At 40.5% G+C, this 19942-nt stretch overlaps 1 protein-coding gene and 3 non-coding genes across 6 annotated transcripts in view; 1 reads left to right on the top strand and 3 right to left on the bottom strand.

Annotated features, from left to right (window-relative positions):
• Positions 1 to 19942, top strand: part of dync2h1 (dynein cytoplasmic 2 heavy chain 1) — a 134133-nt gene that overhangs the window by 86564 nt on the left and 27627 nt on the right. For all 3 annotated transcript variants that reach the window (XM_069668841.1, XM_069668839.1, XM_069668840.1), the window contains 5 exons: positions 6267 to 6427; positions 8003 to 8128; positions 14337 to 14447; positions 17646 to 17715; positions 18286 to 18371. In XM_069668841.1, coding sequence (XP_069524942.1) covers positions 6267 to 6427; positions 8003 to 8128; positions 14337 to 14447; positions 17646 to 17715; positions 18286 to 18371 — 554 coding nt within the window. The remainder of the gene's footprint in view (positions 1 to 6266; positions 6428 to 8002; positions 8129 to 14336; positions 14448 to 17645; positions 17716 to 18285; positions 18372 to 19942) is intronic.
• trnam-cau (transfer RNA methionine (anticodon CAU)) lies at positions 215 to 287 on the bottom strand. The gene has a single exon. It is a non-coding gene; the product is annotated as a tRNA-Met (tRNA).
• On the bottom strand, positions 654 to 726 carry trnam-cau (transfer RNA methionine (anticodon CAU)). The gene has a single exon. It is a non-coding gene; the product is annotated as a tRNA-Met (tRNA).
• On the bottom strand, positions 1361 to 1433 carry trnam-cau (transfer RNA methionine (anticodon CAU)). The gene has a single exon. It is a non-coding gene; the product is annotated as a tRNA-Met (tRNA).

The raw sequence follows: 19942 nt of genomic DNA, 5'->3' as shown, positions 1-19942 counted from the left end.
TGCAAGTTCTGCAATTTGTGTTTTAGATGACTTCTCTCAGTTGCAACAGCATGACAACTGTAGACTTACATTTTCAACAACTGGTCTCTTTTTCAAATCCATGATTTGTAAGTTTTACGTTTGACAGCACATCCTCTATTCTTCATCGTTTTTTCACAGCATGTACCACATGACTACCTCATTGTGTGTCGTGGTCATCTGGCCTTAAAACAGCTGCCCCGTGTGAGGTTCGAACTCACGGCCTTCAGATTATGAGACTGACGCGCTGCCTACTGCGCCAACGAGGCATGCATATTCTGAAATTTGTGATCCCGATGACTTCTCTCAGTTGTAACTGTAGAGTTTCATTTTCAAAACTTGGCAATAGCATTTGCTTGAGAGTTGACAATCAGTCTGAGGCTGACTGATGCACTTTCTGTTGCGCCAACGGGCCTTCAATACTATTGCAACTTCAGACAATAACATTCTTTGAAAATTTTTGACCGTGGATGTACCGATGGACAACTCGTCTCTTTATCGAATCCATGATTGGTACATTTCACATTTGACAGCAAGGTTAAGCATGTCCTCAATTCTATATTGTATTTCACAGTATGTGGGCCTACCACATGACTACCTCATTGTGTGTCGTGGTCATCTGGCCTTAAAACAGCTGCCCCGTGTGAGGTTCGAACTCACGGCCTTCAGATTATGAGACTGACGCGCTGCCTACTGCGCCAACGAGGCATGCATATTCTGAAATTTGTGATCCCGATGACTTCTCTCAGTTGTAACTGTAGAGTTGCATTTTCAAAACTTGGCAATAGCATTCGCTTGAGAGTTGACATTCACAGTCTGAGGCTGACTGATGCACTTTCTGTTGTGCCAACGGGCCTTCAATACTATTGCAATTCAGACAATAACATTCTTTGAAAATTTTTAACCGTGGATGTACCGATGGACAACTCGTCTCTTTATCGAATCCATGATTGGTACATTTCACATTTGACAACAAGGTTAAGCATGTCCTCAATTCTATATTGTATTTCACAGTATGTAGGCCTACCACATGACTACCTCATTGTGTGTCGTGGTCATCTGGCCTTAAAACAGCTTCCCCGTGTGAGGATCGAACTCACGGCCTGTCTACTGCGCCAACGAGGCATGCATGTTCTGAAATTTGTGTTTCAGATGACTTCTCTCAGTTGCAACAGCATGACAACTGTAGATTTACATTTTCAACAACTTGTCTCTTTCTCGAATCCATGATTTGTACGTTTGACAGCGCTTTTAAGGGTGTCCTCTGTTCTTTATTGTTTTTCACAGTATGTACCACATGACTACCTCATTGTGTGTCGTGGTCATCTGGCCTTAAAACAGCTGCCCCGTGTGAGGTTCGAACTCACGGCCTTCAGATTATGAGACTGACGCGCTGCCTACTGCGCCAACGAGGCATGCGTTTTCTGAAATTTGTGATCCCGATGACTTCTCTCAGTTGTAACTGTCATTCAAAGTCTGAGGCTGACTGATGCACTTTCTGTTGTGCCAACGGGCCTTCAATACTTCAATACAACTTCAGACAATAACATTCTTTTAAAATTTTAAAGCCAGGTAATGTGTCACTATTTTGTGTCCCTGAATGACTATTCAAATACTTAAAATTAATGACTCATCCCTAAACCAAAGTATTTTCAGTAGTTGAGAACCATCTTACACGGTTTATCTCCATCTGATATCTTCCTGTGTCAAATGACAAGTGCAGTCAGTGTCTGGACCAGGGTTCCGTTAGAAAAAATCTGTGCCGGTCCATGTGTCGTGGAAGCTTTCAATGTTCCAGACAAATGGGTGAAATTACGGTCAAATATTGTCTGCATTTATTTAGCTTAAAAACAATAGACAGGCAGGCTATATCAAGAGGGTAGAATTGGGTATGGAAATTAGTCCATACAATAATTTTGTCCAAAAATTAATATATGATACGCCTAATGTTGCACTTTCAACCTGCGGAGGAGTTGTGCATGAGACAGCCATCACTCTGTCTGTCACTGTAAACAAGGACTCCTGTCCACAGTTCACAGGGATAGCTATGACCGACTTCTTGGCTCAAATGACCACTTTCTGCGCCGTGTCCGCGCTGTCTGCATGCACTCTCTCTCTCTCTCCCTCTCTCCCAGAGGGAGTGCAGTTCGTTATACATACTAATATTAATGAATATATATGAATCGGGATAGCATATATTCCACTGAAATCCCTGATGAGGACTTTGCAGGCCGTGGATAAATTCCAGCCTCTTTAGCCACAGAGCGCTAGCGTCACAGCGCTGGCATCTCGTGCGCTTGTGGCATCGATGAGAGGAGCTGTGGCTGGTGCTGCTGACGCGTCCTCGCCAGTAATTTCTTTGCCAAAATGACCAATAATGGTTTGGATGGCTGGTTTAGCATATTCCTGAAGCACTGAAGAGACGGCGTTATCATGAATCGGTGATATTTTTCTTGTTAAAAATAGATTATTTTCATCGGACATTATGACCAGTGGATTTTTAATATGACAGACTTCACCAGAAGCTTTAAAATGATGGTATCCAGTTTATAAAACGCAAGATGCATTTCATACTGGAGGAACAAGCCTCTTCAATGTGAAGATTTGTATAATGGACAATGCAATTTAACACTGGTATGCCTACAACAACATCACGTCTATGGGTGCTTTTCGACAGCAGGAACTTTCCCCCGAAACTAGGAACCTTTTATTTGCAGCATTTTATTTCACACACTAGGGCTGCATGATATTGGAAAAAACATACATAGTAGCAATATCTTTTTGTTTGTATAGCGATATTTATTGCGATATTAAAAAATACAGGAAATGATACCGGATTAATGCAGTGTGTTCTTATTATTTGGGACTTTTAAGTCTGTTTTCCTATAACATAACAAACCCCCTCTTACCACTCTTGGTTCAGACACCTTTATGAAAAAGTAGGAATAGTTCAGGTGGAGCGACACGTTTCCTTTTAAAATAAACACCAATAGACCTGTGGACTGATGTTGTATTATTTATATGGTATGTCATCAACCATTTCTAATGGTGTTCAGATGTATGTTTAATCAGCGTGATCTGCACCGTGACAGTAACTTTATGAAAAGAAAACTCACGTCTCCTTCTTCCTGTCGGCACAAACAACCTCACGACGTGCCTGTGCTGTGGATGTAACTGTAAACACTCCATGGCACGTCCGCTCCGTGAACTGTTGGTTTATGTAGCCACAGCATTAACCAGCACCGGGACGAGGTGCTGCTGTTACAGGAAACATAAACAGACAGTTCAGGGAGCGGTTTACTTTTAGCAGTTACACCGGCAGCACACGCACAGCGTGAGGTTGTGTGTGCCAGCAGGAAGTAGGAGACACGAGTTTTCGTACTCAATGAATTCATTTGCAATGCAATAAAGCAAGATGAAAAACAGCACATGTTGAATCTCCTCCATGCTAACAGGCTAACTGTAGTGTTACACAAATGATGATACCTTCTTCTTCTCTGAGTTTTAATGGCGGTTGGCAAAACAGCTTAAAGGTGCATTACCGCCATCTACTGGCCTGGTGGTGTAGTGTAGTTACTTTTACTTTTACGTTTCTACATATGTCATTGGCCTGATTTGCATAATCTTCCTGGGACTTTAGGCCGCTGTAGAAAAGGCAGACAACAATGGGCCACAGGAACAATTTAGTTCCTTGAAGAGAAGTTCCTTGAACTAAAAGTTCCTGGTACTTTTGGTCGAAAAGCACCTAATACTGACACTGTGTAGTGTTCCACCTCTCAATTTCCTCAGTGTCTTAAAACTAATTTCCTGTGAGCTGCTGCAGAATATTACTCAACTCTCAGTTAGTATCACCAATGGTCTTATTTGGACATTAAGGGGAGCCCCAGCAGAAAAGAAGTGCTTGTGCAGAAGGATTGACACAAAAAAGGTAGAGACAGAGGTGAAGAGAGTACTTTGGTGAGCCACAGTAGGATACTCTGACTGCTTTGCTCCTGTTGAAAGGTCTAATGACAGAAACTCAGTGTCAGCTGTTGTGCAGCTGCTCCATTATACTGGCTCATTGAAGGTAACAGTCTGGCCTTTGTGAGTGTGTGTGTGTTTATGCGTGCATACATCTATCAGTTTAACCGTCTCTGAAGGGTCTTATAAGCCTATGAAGGTTTGTAATATATTTGCTCCGCATTCTATGTGTAGTTGCTCCTTCAATTAATTTATTGTCCAGGTAGTTTTTCACTTAAACCCGGTGTGAGGCTGAAACTCACAACCTTCACAATATTGGGCCTACGAGGCTGTAAAAGCTGTTTTTCCCATGCATTTAGATTGAATCAATAACCGTTCAGTATGACACCAGCTTTTGTTTGTCTGGCTATCTGTACTCCTGAATTTGTAGACTTCTAGCAGCTCACCTCTATTAGCTCTCTAACTCTTTGAGAGCACATGTCTATGTTTCCATTTCTGCTCATTCCCTGAAAGTTTCACTTCTTTGTGTCTCTTCAAACTTGCCTGTGGACAGCTCTAATAAAACACACAATTATCACATTGTGATAAATAGATCGGCCTCTCACTCCTTGAACGCCAAGTGAACCCATGGATGGAAATGAAGTTTGTGTACAAGTGCATGATGTTGGTGAGAGTGTGCCTGAATGAGAGAGCGAGAGAGACAGACAGATTAAAAAAAAACAGGAGAGAAGAAGATTTTGTGTGTATGTGTATGTGTTTTTGGCTGTAAATCAGTATGCTAATGAGGCATGGTCTGTAATCCTCTTAAAGCTAATCTCACTCAATCCCCCCAGTCCAGGCCTGGGCACTGCTCACGCACACAGGCATGCCTGGGTGAACACAACCGCACGCACACACACACACTCGCTTTTACTTCTTAAAAGTACAAACCCTCTTTCCCATTTGCATAAACAATATCTGTCTCTCTGTTTTATCATGAATCAGACAATAAAACACCCTTTTTTGTTTGAAAAAACAATCAAATGCAAGTGTATCCTGCATTTTGCAGTGATTTTGACAGAAAGAGGAAATATTATGGAAACCCTGATTGCTCATGTCATGTGTTTTTTGTGACCAAGTATCTGCTCATTAATTCTTAGCCATTCACTGTTTTCTCCACTAAGCAGTGTTTGAACCATAGGGAGACCGTGGCAATGTCTTTTTCGAGGCTCTTCTTTGCCCTGATTGTGTGTTATAAAAGCCAAGGTGAACTTTGCTATTCACAGACAGAGACTGCTGCTCTGCAGCACGAATACTGATTACCTGCCTGTGTCAAAGGTAGTTGTGTATGTATTGTGCACGCGCATGTTCTGTAAATGCTCCCTTTTTTGCAGTCAAACATCACAAGCCATGTGGTCAGATGACTGTTTTTCTTAGTGTTGCCATGGTGATGGAGCAAAAGGTCGCTCTGAGATGTTCTCTACCAAGACCTTGTGTGAGTGCTTGTACTGTATATGTACTTCAGTGCAGCAGATTGCATTTGGCAGCAGACACCAAGAGACTGTTCAGACAGGGGCTGTGTGTGTGTGTGTGTGTGTGTGTGTGTGTGTGTGTGTGTGCCTACATACATGTGCATGCGTGTGTGCCTGGAAGAGATATCTGCTGATACATGCATGAACAACGCCACAGTGGAATTTCTGACACAGCCACTCACACATTGTGTGCTTGTATTGCCACTTGTGTGTCACTATTACCTTGTATCTGATATGCTACTTAATACATTACAACAGGATTAAAGCCTAATGCTCTGTGAGGAAGTGCACACATGCAAACACACAAGCACACAATACACACCACATACACAAAGAGCCCAGCTTCTCAACACCAGGGGGCTGACAAGGTATTCTTCTGCTTATGTGTGGTTAATACTGCTGCATACCTAGCACTCAGTATGCACAGCACATCGCCCTCCTAATCTCTTGCACTCGGTCTCCCTCAGTGTCTTCCTCTTTTGCGCTCTCTCCCTTTCTCCATCATTGCCTCCTGTCCGTTCTCCTTCTTTTTGTACTTTTTTTTGCCTCTTCATCTACCTCCCAATGGAATGGGAACTAACTAGCATTTCCAACCTCTTCTTTCTCCTTTATTTTGCCTTTTTTCAGTCTACTTTTGCTGTACCCTCTCAGTGCTGTATATAAAGTTACTTCGACTGCAAAGAAGCATGTCAACTTTATATCAAATGTTGCATAGAATTTAAAGATCTCTTTCACCCCCTTTAATCTCTTCCTATCTTTTTCTCCTCTTCTTTGCAGGTATGAAAGAGCTCTCCCCCCCTCCTCTGAACCTGCGGCGTCTCTTCACTGAGACATTGGAATGGGAGCCAGTGTTGATCATCATCTCACCAGGGGCAGACCCGTCCCAGGAGCTTGCAGAACTAGCAGTAGAAACCGTTGGCAGGGAAAACTATCACGAGGTAGAGAATAAAAAGAATAAATAGCAGAAGTGATATCAGATTAGTAAGTGCAAGGGTATATTTTCAACAGAACGCCAAGATCAGATTCCCAGAATGGCCTATTGTGCACCTTAGGGGGGGAATGAGAGTGCCTCAGCTTATTGAATGTTGAATTGAAACACAGTTTTGAGGCACGGCGCTGGATAATGTTCTGGCAGTGGAGTTCATCAATTGTAATACATTTCAAGAAAGCAAGAAAAATACCCTTGCAAGACACTCCTACACACCTGCTGTTATTCAATATGTGTTTAACACAGCTTAGAACAATTTAAGCACAGCCCTCAAAGAAATGTATCTTATTAACAAGTATTTTTCTGTGAAGTCGATGCCTGATATATGGTAGCTTGTGCCAAAGAACTCCACTCTCATCGAAAAACAATTGAAAATGCATCCAAGAGCCACAGCTTTGTTTTGGTGACATGATTTTTTATTCAGTAATGAGTTATATTTCTAGGGGGGATGTTTGGCTCATGTTTCATTTTTAAATGATTGTAACAAGAAACCTTATCAAAAATTAACACCAATGTGTGCAAACATTTTAAAGAGGGGGTATTATGCTGTTTCACATTTGAAGACATATATATAATGTTACAATGTTTGATGTCCAAACTAAATGTGGGTGAAGTTTCAAATCAGTAGGTAAAAGTATGTTGGAGTAATCCCCTGCTAAAAAAGTCTCAGTCGGCAGGCTGCTGTGAACGCTGGCTTTAAGACAGACTTCGCCAGACACAACTTCCTGCCCACCCAGCAGCTCAGTCTGCCTTGGAAATTTTTTTCACTCAACCACTCTGCTCAACGGCTCTGCTCGTCAAGTCGGTTAAGAATGTCTTGGAGAAAGTGTTTCTTTGCCTGTGAAGGAAAGACATCAGTGTTTACTTTTCCAAAGGACAAGAGCACCACCCGTTCATTTCATATCAAAAAAGTGAAGTTTAGTCTTTGCCGACAACTCTGTAACACGGCCACGGGTCAAACACTGAGCCTGGGCCTGCACGGAGCACCAGTGTGAGAAAAATTAGTTTTTTTTACTGTAAATTATGCTAAGCTATTCCACATGTATCACAGAGTGAAATATAAAGCTTGAAATTAACACAATTAAGGATAAACATACTCTAAAAATATATAAATATGCACAATTACCAACAGTCAGGTCACTGTTTTTAGAGCCCAAATATAGGTTTTTATATTCTATTGTACCTACAACTAACTATATAAATAAGGGAATCTTATATGCGGCGCTGGAGAGGAACACAATTCATTCAACTCCTATGGGTACTGTATATAAGTCTTATCAGTTATATATAAATCTAATACTCTATGAGGCTGCCTCTATATGGGAACTCTATTGTTAAATATTACATTGGGATTCTCACTTTTCAAGTGTTTCATAGTTTCTCCCACCGAGGAGAAAGGTGCATTAAAATACGGAATGAGATTATCTGCCTCCAACTTCTAAGAGATTACAATGTAGAATCAAATTTTCCATCCCACTGCTTCTGTTTCTCGCCCCCTCCTAACTCACCCGCTCTCTCTGTCTAGATCTCCATGGGTCAGGGACAGGCTGATGTGGCCTTAGCTACACTCAGAGAATGCTCCCGAAATGGAGACTGGCTTTGCCTGAAAAACCTTCACCTTGTCACTACATGGCTACCCCTCTTGGAAAAGGTAGGTACCCTGCGTGTGGGAGTATATATGCGTGTGGTCAGGTTTTTAAATGTTAGAGGTTATCATAAATTATTGTACAGTACAAAGGACCCTTGTTAACTTATTTAAGGGATAGAGTTATTATATAGACTCTGTTACCCTACAGTGATTCTGTGTGTGTGGACTTTGGATGGTGTCTATGGCAGCATTGTATTAACATCTACTGTGTAATTGTTTCAAACAGCAGCCTCATTTGTGCAAAAGCAGGCATGCGTCAGGAGCCGTGTGTGGGGTTACCAAATATAAACAGAAAATGTTACCCATTTTCCAAATATATTATGCAATTATCCATCAAATTAACTTTACCAAGACCAAAAGTAATAAAATAAAGCCATTAAGCTTCCAGTGGATGGCAAAGTAAAGGGTCCATTGGGATAGGTCCTGTTGAGACATTACATGAAAATAAGTCACAGTAAAATGTGCAGTAAAATCGAGTGAGACAAGCATTTCATTATACAATCTTAAGCCCACAGTGTTAAATAGGTACAGCTGCCTGAGCCTGGAGGATGCTGTGTAGTAAAAGCATGTATGTAATTTCTTGTTTCAGCCTTCTTGTCACTGGTTATCTCTACTACTTCAACACGGCTACACAAAAACACAAGAACACATTCTGCCGTCTGCCCAAAATTCCATATCTAAAATTACCTTCTGCCTGCACATACGCATTTTGCTGCCTACATGTCAGCCCATATTAGTCTCTGTGCATGTAGTTTCTTACCATGTCTCTGGCAAAACATGTGTATGTGTGTTTGTATTTCGCATTCTTTACATCTGCAAAGTTAACATCTGTGTCTGTCACTCTCCCTTGTACTCATGTTGCTCATCCTTTTATGTTTTGATTGTTCTGTGTGTGTGCCTGTGTGTTACATTACACACATCTCTCAATACTAAGTTTCCCTTTTCCAAAAGCTTTTCACACATCCTTTAAGAGTCACTCAAACTCAACCACAACCAAAATGAACAGTATTAGTTTAACATAGTTATTACACCCTATTGTAAAAAAATAATAATACAATTACAATTGAAAAAGGTTTAATTTACCTTTTAAACATGACCAAAATTGTTTAGTACAAGAACATGCTGCAGAAGCCAGGGATGCATCAGGCTTACAAAAGATCCTTGTATGCAGGTGTATTGCAAAAGAGAAAGTAAGATGTGATGTTGATGACAACTTGTTACCGAATGCAGAAGACATGTTGTCTTTCCATACCTTGTATAGCTTGCTCTTCTATACCTTATCTTGTAAATACTTATAGTTTCATATGCCATTACTGGTGTTACTTCACTTGAAATTACTTTGGCAAAAAAATTGCAAAAAAAAGCAAAACAAAAAAACTTATTGAGACGTATTACAGCATCTCTGATTCAATTCTCTGACATATTCTGTAAGGTAGTGCAACCAATGCAATAGAGAGGAGCCCTTCTTTCTGTTGTAACCGAATCTTGGTTTATTTTAAATACATACTTAAATGAAACTTTAAAGACAACAGTGACACATTTAGTTATTGTTAACTGCTGTGCTGAGCTTTGTGGTAGTAAACACAACTAACACTGTCACAATTTCATTTAGCAGACGCTTTTGTCAAAAGCGAGAGTTAATACAACACAAGCAAGGATCGAGACAGGAGGGAACAAAGTCAGGAAGTGCCAACAAACAGCTTTGACTGTGATCAGACACTGGTGCTGACAGGCAGTGCACAGAGGCAATACACAGGGTTAGCAACATCATCATGAATATTCTAATCAACATCATCCTCAATAGCATCAACAGCATCAATATCAAGGGCCAGTTTGACGATTTTCATCCTCAGTCCTATCATGCTATTATGGGGAGCTAATGTCATTAGGAAAAGCTATTTCGCACTGTGCCTTTGGAGGACGCTATCTGTTTTGCCAATGGGCTCTGGAAAACGTATGCCAGACTACATAAAACACGTCATCTTGCAGATGCCAGGTAGCTTGCGAAACTACACTTCCTCAATCTAGGACGCCCGCCTCCGATGTCATGTCTCGTTCCAAATCGTCAGGTTTGAAATGTAGACTGCAGACCTGAATATAGTTTTTAGACGATCCAGCGGTATATTCTCTTCGTATTTCAGATTCTGTTCCGCTCTGAGCCGTTCAGTGTCCTTGACTGGAAAACGGAAGTATTTCACTCCAGCTCACTGGGCCGTTCCTTTCAGAGGGAGGGGCGCAAGGCATGCTGGGTGCTGTAGGCATGTAGAATGGGCGAAATCCACAAGCTGTTTGTACAACTTTCTCCACGGGTATGGCATCAATTTCAAATATTGTTGCTTCTATCGATTACAGAGAACACCAGCTTTGACCAACGTTTCCAGGGGAGAATTGCTCCTTTGAGTGCAGAGGTGTTTATGAAAGAGCTGGGTCTTCAGCTTCTTCTTAAAGGTGAAAGGGACTCTGTGGACCAAATGGAGTTTGGTAACTCATTCCCCCACCAGGGGACTACTGAGGAGAAGGGTCTAGTTAGCGACTTAGGGCCCTGTTGTGATGGGAGTACCAGACGCCTTTCATTGGCAGAGCGTAGTGGGCGGGAGGGAGCGTAGACTTATATGTGGGCGTTTAGGTAGGCAGGAGCCGTTTTTGTTGCTGTTTTTCAAGCGAGCAACAGGGTTTTGAATTTGATGCGAGCGGCAACTGGGAGCCAGTGGAGGGATGTGAACAGCTGATTGACATGTGCTGTTTTGGGTTGATTGAAGACCAGTCGCGCTGCTGTGTTCTGGATCATCTGCAGAGGTTTGAATGTGCATGCAAGGAGGCCTGCCGGTAGGGAGTTGCAGTAGTCAATTTGTGATAATACGAGAGCCAGTACCAGCAGGTAGGGTCTGATCTTTCTGATGTTGTACAGGGCAAATCGACATGACCGAGCAATCGAGGCCACGTGAACTTTAAGGTTAGCGGGTCTTCCTGGGCAGGCTTTGTGGGCATGAGTTCAGTTTGTCCAAGCTGAATACTGACTATTTTGAAAAAGTGGATTCAGTATAGAGAAATGAGTGTTTCCAATTTTCTACAACTGGAAGTGGGTTAATAGGTGTATCCCACTTTGTTTGTGCGTGTTTGTGTCAATGTGATTCTCCTGGGGTTCTATTTAATGCTGTGTCACTGTAGCAGGTCAGTACACAGCTGTTGGCAGTGATTGGCCTATATGTGTGGGTCTGTGTGTGTGCCCTCACCTATGTGCGTGAGTGAAATACTGTGAGTGTTTGTGTGTCAGTGAAAGCGTTCCTCTTGAGTTAGCCAGATATCCTTCCTGTCCAGAGTTGTCTGTGCTCCTATAGTGACTCCAACCACAGCTTATTATCTTCTACATTTGTCCTCCTCTGTTCCACGCTCCTCACTGCTCTCCTTCTCCTGGTATTAAATTTTGCATGTTACCCTTTGCTTCATTTGTCTTCACTGCTACATCCTCACCATCCCTTCCTTTTTTCCCACGTCATATTGTGTAACTCAAACTCTCTTTTCTGTCCGTCTTTCACTCAGTGTTTCCTTTTCTCGCTCCTTGCCCAGCAACCAATGAGGTTGAGGTCTCTGCAGTCGAGCTTGAAATGAAATACTGACGCAACACGGGGAACAAGGGAGGCAGGGAGCATTGGAAAGAAAGAGTGAAGACAGTAGATGTGAAAGTATAGGGAAAGATGAACTCAGCGTCAGCAAAGTAGGTGGAAATTCTACCAAGCTAGGGCTTTGTTTTAGTTTCTGTATCTGTGACCATCTGTTCTGTCTCACTGTATCTCTCAATGTAGCTTCTTAAATTATTTTTGCCATCTGTCTCCTCAGTCTTTTAAACCAGTTGTTCAGTTAGAGGGAGGAGAAAGGAGGGAATGGAGGCAGAGAGGGAGAGCGGTCAGTGTTCATAATTGAAGTTGGCAGTGCAGATGTCCTCTCATCCCTGTCCACTCTTATTCTTCCACTTGCACTGTTTTCTATCTCTCGTTTTTCAAATCACCAACTGCATCCATCTACTTATGTATTTATCATCCAATCATTCTTCCACATGTATCAATCCAAAATGATCCCTGTCTGCAAAGCACAAAACATTAAACAGATATGTACATCATGGCATCGATATGTACATCACATCTATTGCAATAAAATCATTATTAATGGTCATAATACTGTGATCGAAAATGTATCTTTTGATTCATTGTATCTCATTTCGCGGCTGCCGGCCGGTGCTCCCTCCCTGAATACTGGATCGATTTCAATAACTGTTGTCTCCGCTAGTCACTTACACACAAACACATGGGAAAATAGGGTCTAGGTTGAAAAATCCCGAAGTTATCCTTTAACCCTCGTGTGAACTGTGAAGACACACATTTCTAATGGCAACAATAGCTGTGTCCCAATCCACGGGCTGCAGCCTTAACAGGAGTATGCGCCATTTACAGCCTGCATAGACCGAACTGAAATAAGACAGGCTGGTCTGTTTGTGTCACCAGCGGGCTAACTAGCTAGCATAACTTACACGTAAGTTAACCTATTATTTTAATTCTTTCAAGGGCCCTTTCGGTTTTATAAACATGTGTAACGCCAGCTATTCAATTGAGTTGGAACCAAAATCTTTTACATTTAAACGTTTAAAATGCAAAGCATTTCAGGAGATGTTGGGCCGCATTTGTCGGCTGATTCTGAAGGAGCCTTCGAAATGGGACAGCCTTCGACGTGCTTCTGTGATGCAGGGCTGCATCCCTGGTTTGGGACACAGCCAATGTGTATGTGTGTGTGCGAGAGAGATAGAGAGAGAATAAACCTGTTGAGTTATCTTTCCGTTCTCTAATTTATGAGGGAGGTGTGTGTCTTTCACACTCAGTGAATGTGAACGATATGGATATACTCTAACAAATATAGATTTTAAACACTTGCGGTAAAATACATTTTCGGACTCTCTCTCCTATTTTCCCACTTCCACTTCTTCTATATCTAACCATTTTGTCCTTTTCTCCTTCGGTAATATTTCTATCTAGCAGCTTCTTGCACTACTATAATCTGTTCAGACACACTCGCACAAACACACTCGGAGAGAAAGGGGAGTTTTCTTCGAGGGATGTCACTTCCTGTGTTCTTTGATCATCAGTGAACATGTGTGCGGCCATGTGAATGAATTAGGTTCCAAATGATCCAGAGACATTGATTGCAGTTCAATATATATGTGTGTGTGTGGTTGTGTGGTTGTGTGTGCTTACTTGTGTGTGAGTACCCAATCAGATGACACAAGACCCTAAGGTGCCGGCGTGCTATTTTTAACCACAAGTGTTTGAGAAAAATAGAAAGAGAGGGGGAGGAGGGAACGTCAGAAGAGAAGTCTAAGAAAGAAAGCCTGAAATTGAAATAAAGGGACAAAGGATGGACACCGTGAAAAGAACAGACACAGAAAGAGAGGAACAAATAGTGTCATTGTGAAAGAAAGAGAAAAGCATACATAACATTGAACAGCTCTCTTTGGACCACGCTGTATGAATAAGAGTGTCCATCAATGTATCTTTATTACGGAATCACTTAGCGGACATGCATCCGTACATTTTATTTACTCAACTTTGCCGTTATAACGAGTAATTTCTGGTTGCTCAAAATCTTGACTTATTTTTTCTGTTATCTTGGGTTAACTTTGCTTGTTTTACAAGTTAATTTCAGTTGTTTCGGCCAGAAATTACTCATTATCACAGAAAAACTGAGTAAATATGATGTTTGGATGCACGTCCGCTGAGGGCACCCGTACTTCACAAGGAAAAATCAATATGAAAAGTTTTCTCTGGATTTTGAGATATGATTTTGTTTAATTTGCACTAAGATTAAATTTCTGTTAAAAGATTGAAAATCTGCCTTAGGGGAATCTAAGGAAGGCAGTGGACTGTTTAAAGATATGTAAGCATTCAGCGAAAATGGCATTCAGTGCAGTGTAAAGCTATTACTGTGGTGTGAACTTGTGAACTTGTGAACTATCATTTGCACCCACAGAAAATGGGTCCCATGCTTTGAGTGTTATAATTACAGTATAAGTATTTGTGGAAGGAATGTGGAAACGAGGACCTCAGCTCACCATTATATCCACATCCTGATACTACTGAACAAGTAGACTATAGTAGTGTCATATTACCCTCATGTGATCTGTACATTACAAGTGTTTAACATGTGTCCTGTCTTTCCTCCACAGGAGCTAAATGTGCTACAACCCAAAGCAGGCTTCCGTCTGTGGCTGACAGCAGAAGTTCACCCCAGATTTCCTCCCATACTGCTGCAGTCCAGCCTCAAGATCACTTACGAGGTACTCACACACACACCTTCACCACCACACACATTCAGGTATAAAGACAAAAGACTATGATCCTCCTGTAGTAGCTTATGTCACCCAAACATTTACCCTCAAACTGTTGCAGGCAAATTATTTTGGTCATTAATCTGTATTTGGTTTTTTTTTGTAAGCTTTATATTAATGTCCTTGAAATAATTGTTAGTTATTAGGTAATAAGACCCTTATAAGTGCTTATAAGATGCTTATTAAGTATATCTTAATAAAACCTCTATAAGTGTTAATAATTATCATGTTTATTTTCTGATAAGACATTTCTAAGCACTAATAAGAAACTTGTAAATAATTTATAGACAGCTTAAGAGCGTTAATAAAAGTCTTATAAGTGTCTTATAATTGTTTATTAAAGCATTACAAACTCATTCATTGAGTCTTACTCACTTACCTATTATACCATTGTTAAGCCTTTACCAAGCTTTACAGCTGCTTTATTAAGATTAATACATAGTTTATTATGCAGTAATTAGCAATTAACTATGCACTTATTAACAGTTAATTATGCTTTTTTGCATCTACTGGATCTAAAGCAACCTACCTACCCTTATTATCAGTCAACTGTGCTTTTTGCGCCTCCCATTTGTAATGAGCACTACATGGGGGGTAAAGGTTGATAAAATGTAAATAACAAAAATTAAATGTTTTGGCAAAGGCAATGTTCTCACTTTAGATCCAGTAGCTGCAAAAATATAGTCTTATTAACATCTATTTATTGTAAATAAGCATCTCATGATACATAGGGTGTATAAGGTTTTTGTTTGTTTGAAATATATGATTTCATGACACTTTATAATGGCTACATGCGCAAATTCAGACACATATACACATATACTGAAGGCTCAGAAGCCTGCAGCTCGTGTGCTAGTGATGCATGCTTTAGTGCTCAGTGTGTTTCTGATGGGACTCATGCTCAAGGGGTTAGTTGCTTCAGCAGCCAAGCATACTGCACAAACAGCCTCTTTCCCTCTGTCTGTTCATCTTTCTTTTTTTTCTCTCCCTCAGACACACTTGCATTCTTTCATGTGCAAACGTATTGACAAACCTTAGATGTATACACACACAGCCTGAGCACTTCCCCAGTGATAGCCACTGTAGTGTGCAGTGTAATATTTTTGAATGCGAGACAACTAAGTGTCAGAGCTGGTACGTCAAACATACCAGACATACAAACAGCATACAGCCGAACAAACACACATAGATTTAGTTTTTTGTTTCTGTGATTGTTTCAGGAGTTTACAGAGCTTACCTGCAAGATTGAGACATTTTTTTTGTTGGTCCTTGGGAGAAATAGAATCTCTTCTAGTAGTTGTATCAACAATAAAACATGTGAACTTACTCTACATGACATTGCATACCATCACACATAAACACACCTTAACACTTCCTTAATCATGCCCATATTTCCGACCCCTTTTTCAATAGTAGCTAAATTAAAGTGATCAGAGTAGCAATTATATAACTAAATTTTAGTCCACAACCCTATAGCTCCCTATCCGACCCCAAACACCTCACCACCCACACTGGATGTTTCAGTTCAGTGTTGAAGCTTCATAATTAAATATGCTTAGTGCCTTGTTGGCACTATTTGCATTGCATTAGCCATAAAGTGTAAACCAACAGGTCAAACCTTTAATCAAATGCTGTAAATGCATTTCCAATGGAACAATAAACTGAAACTAGTACAATTCTGACTGGCTGGGAAGTAGCATGTAAGAACTGGGCACCTTACTTGGTAGCATATGCAGTGATTTTGTCCATTTTGGCAAATTTAGTTCATACACTTTACTGGCTGTGTATAGTATCAAAAGCTCCAGATGGAGGTACCAAATGTTCAGCAGAGCTGATAATGTGTGAAGCGATGTCAATGTATGCTCATTGTTTCTATTATGAACAGAGCATATTGTTGCCAGAGGAATCTGATGTACCGAGAACTGACTCATGTTGAAAACCTTCCAACCAAAGTACAGTCAAATATGGCAACACTGCATTTATATAAATACACACAGCCTGAGATGTATATAAGAGCCTGAACAGCAGTCTGTGTTATGGTCTTTGTCCTTCCTGTGGAAATGGCTATTGTGTGTCCAACCCAAACCAAAGACAGTTTCTTCAGTTCATTCAGACGCTTGTTGTAACTCCCAGAGCTCGGCGACAGGTGACTTAAAAATGGGAGTCTTTCGCCTTTAGAAAAAGTCTTCAGCGCTCTTAACATGGTCCGTTTTTTCTGCCCTACCTCATTCAGTTTCCCCATGTTTTCAGATCAGTCTAGTTTTATACCACAGTATTATGAGATTTTCGTAATGAGAGAATGGCTTTTTACATGTGGTCAGATTTTGGCTGGTCCTGCATGCTGGGTTTTTGGCTGAGGCTAAAACAGAAAAACAACACTAAACAGACTGTGAAAAGAATCAACTTGAACACATCCCAAACTGCTCTCTCAACTCCTTTTTTGTTTTGCCAGCCACACATATTTAATAAAGTGGATTATGGACAAACTCCTGGGGATGTGAGGATCAAACAATATCAAATTCTCACAATTCTGTGTTCGATCTCCAAGTCTCACAATCATTTAAGCTTCACTTGTTACTGGAACACAGTGTTTTTTTCTTATTCTCCCTTTTTACAATGCTTCAACAACAAAAGTTTAGAATCTGGACTGGTAGTGACTCCTTCCTGGGGATTATTCCCTCCCTTTTGTTTTGCAAACATTCTGATATGTCTTCTTACATGTGGTTACTTACTTACTATTATTTTGTTTCTGCAACAGTGTAGCAGCAAGTTGTTTTCAAGATCACCGGAAAATGATGCTGTTATCACGAGAAAATGAGCTTTGTTATCTTGAGATAATGGGCCAAATTAATCTGTTATAATGGGAAAACCAGCGTTGTTTTCCAGAGATAGCAAGAAACACAAGTTGAGATCTCAAGAAAACAACCAGAAATAACTTATCACGGGAAAACGGAGTAAATGAAATATAGGGATGCATGCCTGCCAAGGGCTTCCATATATCTCTGGGCTTGTATTACAGTACTATTTGGACTTTGCAGTTCAAACTTGTGTTGAACAATAAATGTTTCACAATACTTAATGATAATAAAACCAATATTTTCTCCTCTTCCCCTGTATCCTTCTTTACTGTTTCTTTCCCTTGTTCAGGCTCCTCCCGGGTTAAAGAAGAATCTGCTGAGAACATATGAGTCGTGGACTCCAGAGCAGATCAGCAAAGGTTTGCTCCTCTCTACTCTTCCTGAAGTATTTTCTCAAGTCGGTTTGTTGTTACTTCTAATTTGCTATTGCTCCTATTATAGAAAAGATTCAAATAATGTTATATACTGTATACATGTATATGTAGAGGGAGCGTTTTACAGTACACCATACATATAAGCTAATATAAACATCTGATTCAGGAGATGAGTTCTCTCTAAGCTTAAATAATCTGTGCTTTTTTCCATCAAGAGTCAAAGCAATAGTTTACATTTCTGACGTAAAATGGGATGTGGTACTGTTATCATTTGTGGTGATATCCCTGCATGGTTATTAGCTCAGTCTTGGAGTCCTGTGAAGCTTGCACCTCTGAGACATGAAATGAGCAGCAGCAAACAACAACAGAGCATTCATGGTCTAAACCATCCAGAGCATATAACAGCACGCTTAACACTCCTCTCAGTCCTCACTGCAGTGTTTTGTTTGATTAATAAAATATAACTGCCCTTGAGGTTTATAATAAACAGGCACTCTGATAATGATCAATTACTATGGTTATTTTGGTTGTGACATGTTGGCTATTTGTGTGCAGGAGGCATCCTGTCCAGAGCTCAGTCTTTGTTCTGTCTGGCTTGGTTCCATGCTGTTTGCCAAGAGAGACGCAACTACATACCACAGGTAAAGTACACAAACATCCCAATATAGATCAGGGTGGACACAGTTCTATAATTTCATCCAAGGACATTAACCTCAAAGTACTGTAGCTTTAGATTGCCTTATAGTATGAACTGCTGCCACATGTAGATAATTAACTTTGATACAGCTGTCAAAGATACACATATGTTATATGGCCTTATTTTAACTCCGGTTATGGCAGGTATATAACCACTGTATACAGAACACACATATATAAATGCATTATTTATCTTTCCGAAGTAGTCAATGATAGGTACAAAACAATACAGACCGATATCTACATAGAGGAAGCTCAACTGACACAGAAGCGATGACACATGGACACCCACATAAAGGGTAAAAAGAAAGTAGCAGAGACATCAGTTTCTTTGTACTTACTGACTAACATAGAGCCCGCTCTTTGTGTTATGCCTCTAGCAGACTATGTGTGTGTTTACCAATGTGAATATGTGCATTGTAAAGTTGCCTGCTGATCAAAACACTCACATTGTACACAGCACAAAACACAGTGTATAAAGCAGCCCCTATATTGGTGAAGCAGCGGGACTGTGGAAGCAGGAAATACAAGTGTATGATGTCACACACAGTCAAAGGAATTTAAAAAAGAGATATATTAAAAGTATCAACTGAAAATTAATTTTATTGACCAACTCGCTGCGTGTGAGTAATGACTCAGAACGGTGTGTTTTACTAAACGCAGTGTTTCCTCTTATGAACTACAAGTCTGTTGAAAAATCATCTCTGCATAACAAGATAGAAGGTGTATAGAATGACATGATTCGCATCAAGTCTTTCTTTTCGCAGTTCAACTCCAAAATAGGGATGACTCAGCACAAAATAGATTGAAAGTCACTGGGGAAATGATGCTGAACAACGACGACATAGTTACGAGGCTATCGGAAGTATTGCAGTCAAAATACCACAGGTTCAGTAAAAGCTTAACTCTGATTCCAAAAAAAAAGAAAATGTATTTGTTTAATTGCTGCCATAAGTTAATGAGGAACTCAATTAAAGCAGAAGATTTTGATTAACCTCACCACTGACACATAATGAATAATTAATTAAATGGAATTTGAAAAATGGAAAATGATTTTAAATTGCCAAAGGCTGTAGCCAGGACTCATTAAAATAGATACCCCCTGCACATTGGGACATCGGTTGTTTCTCTGCCTACTCATCATGTACATGTCACATAGACCTCTGATACTTCTCAAAATGTCATGTTGCCTTGTCATGTATCCTTTTATCAACTTTACAGTCTCAAAATGCATTTACACTCATTTTTCTCTGCGTCTATGTAATGAGGCCTCAGATTGGTTTGTAATCAAATAATATATGTCAGCAGTTGAAGGGGGGGTATTATTCTAATTTCAAGCTTCATATTTCACTCTGTGATACCTGTGGAGTAGCTTAGCATGATTTACAGTTAAAAAAACATTTTTCTCACACTGGTACTCTGTGCAGGCCCTCATACAGCCTCTGCCAGAAACGACTCCGTCAGCTCTGTACCTTTAAGAAACCCCGCCCCTACAAGCCCACTTTCTTCTGATTGG

This window comes from Semicossyphus pulcher, unplaced genomic scaffold (assembly GCF_022749685.1).
Source record: "Semicossyphus pulcher isolate SPU_LCO1_2020_fin unplaced genomic scaffold, fSemPul1.0.p SCAF_19, whole genome shotgun sequence".
Taxonomy (NCBI): Eukaryota; Metazoa; Chordata; class Actinopteri; order Labriformes; family Labridae; genus Semicossyphus; species Semicossyphus pulcher.
The sequence above is the reverse complement of the archived record's forward strand: the minus strand, read 5'-3'. Positions and strand labels throughout refer to the sequence as shown.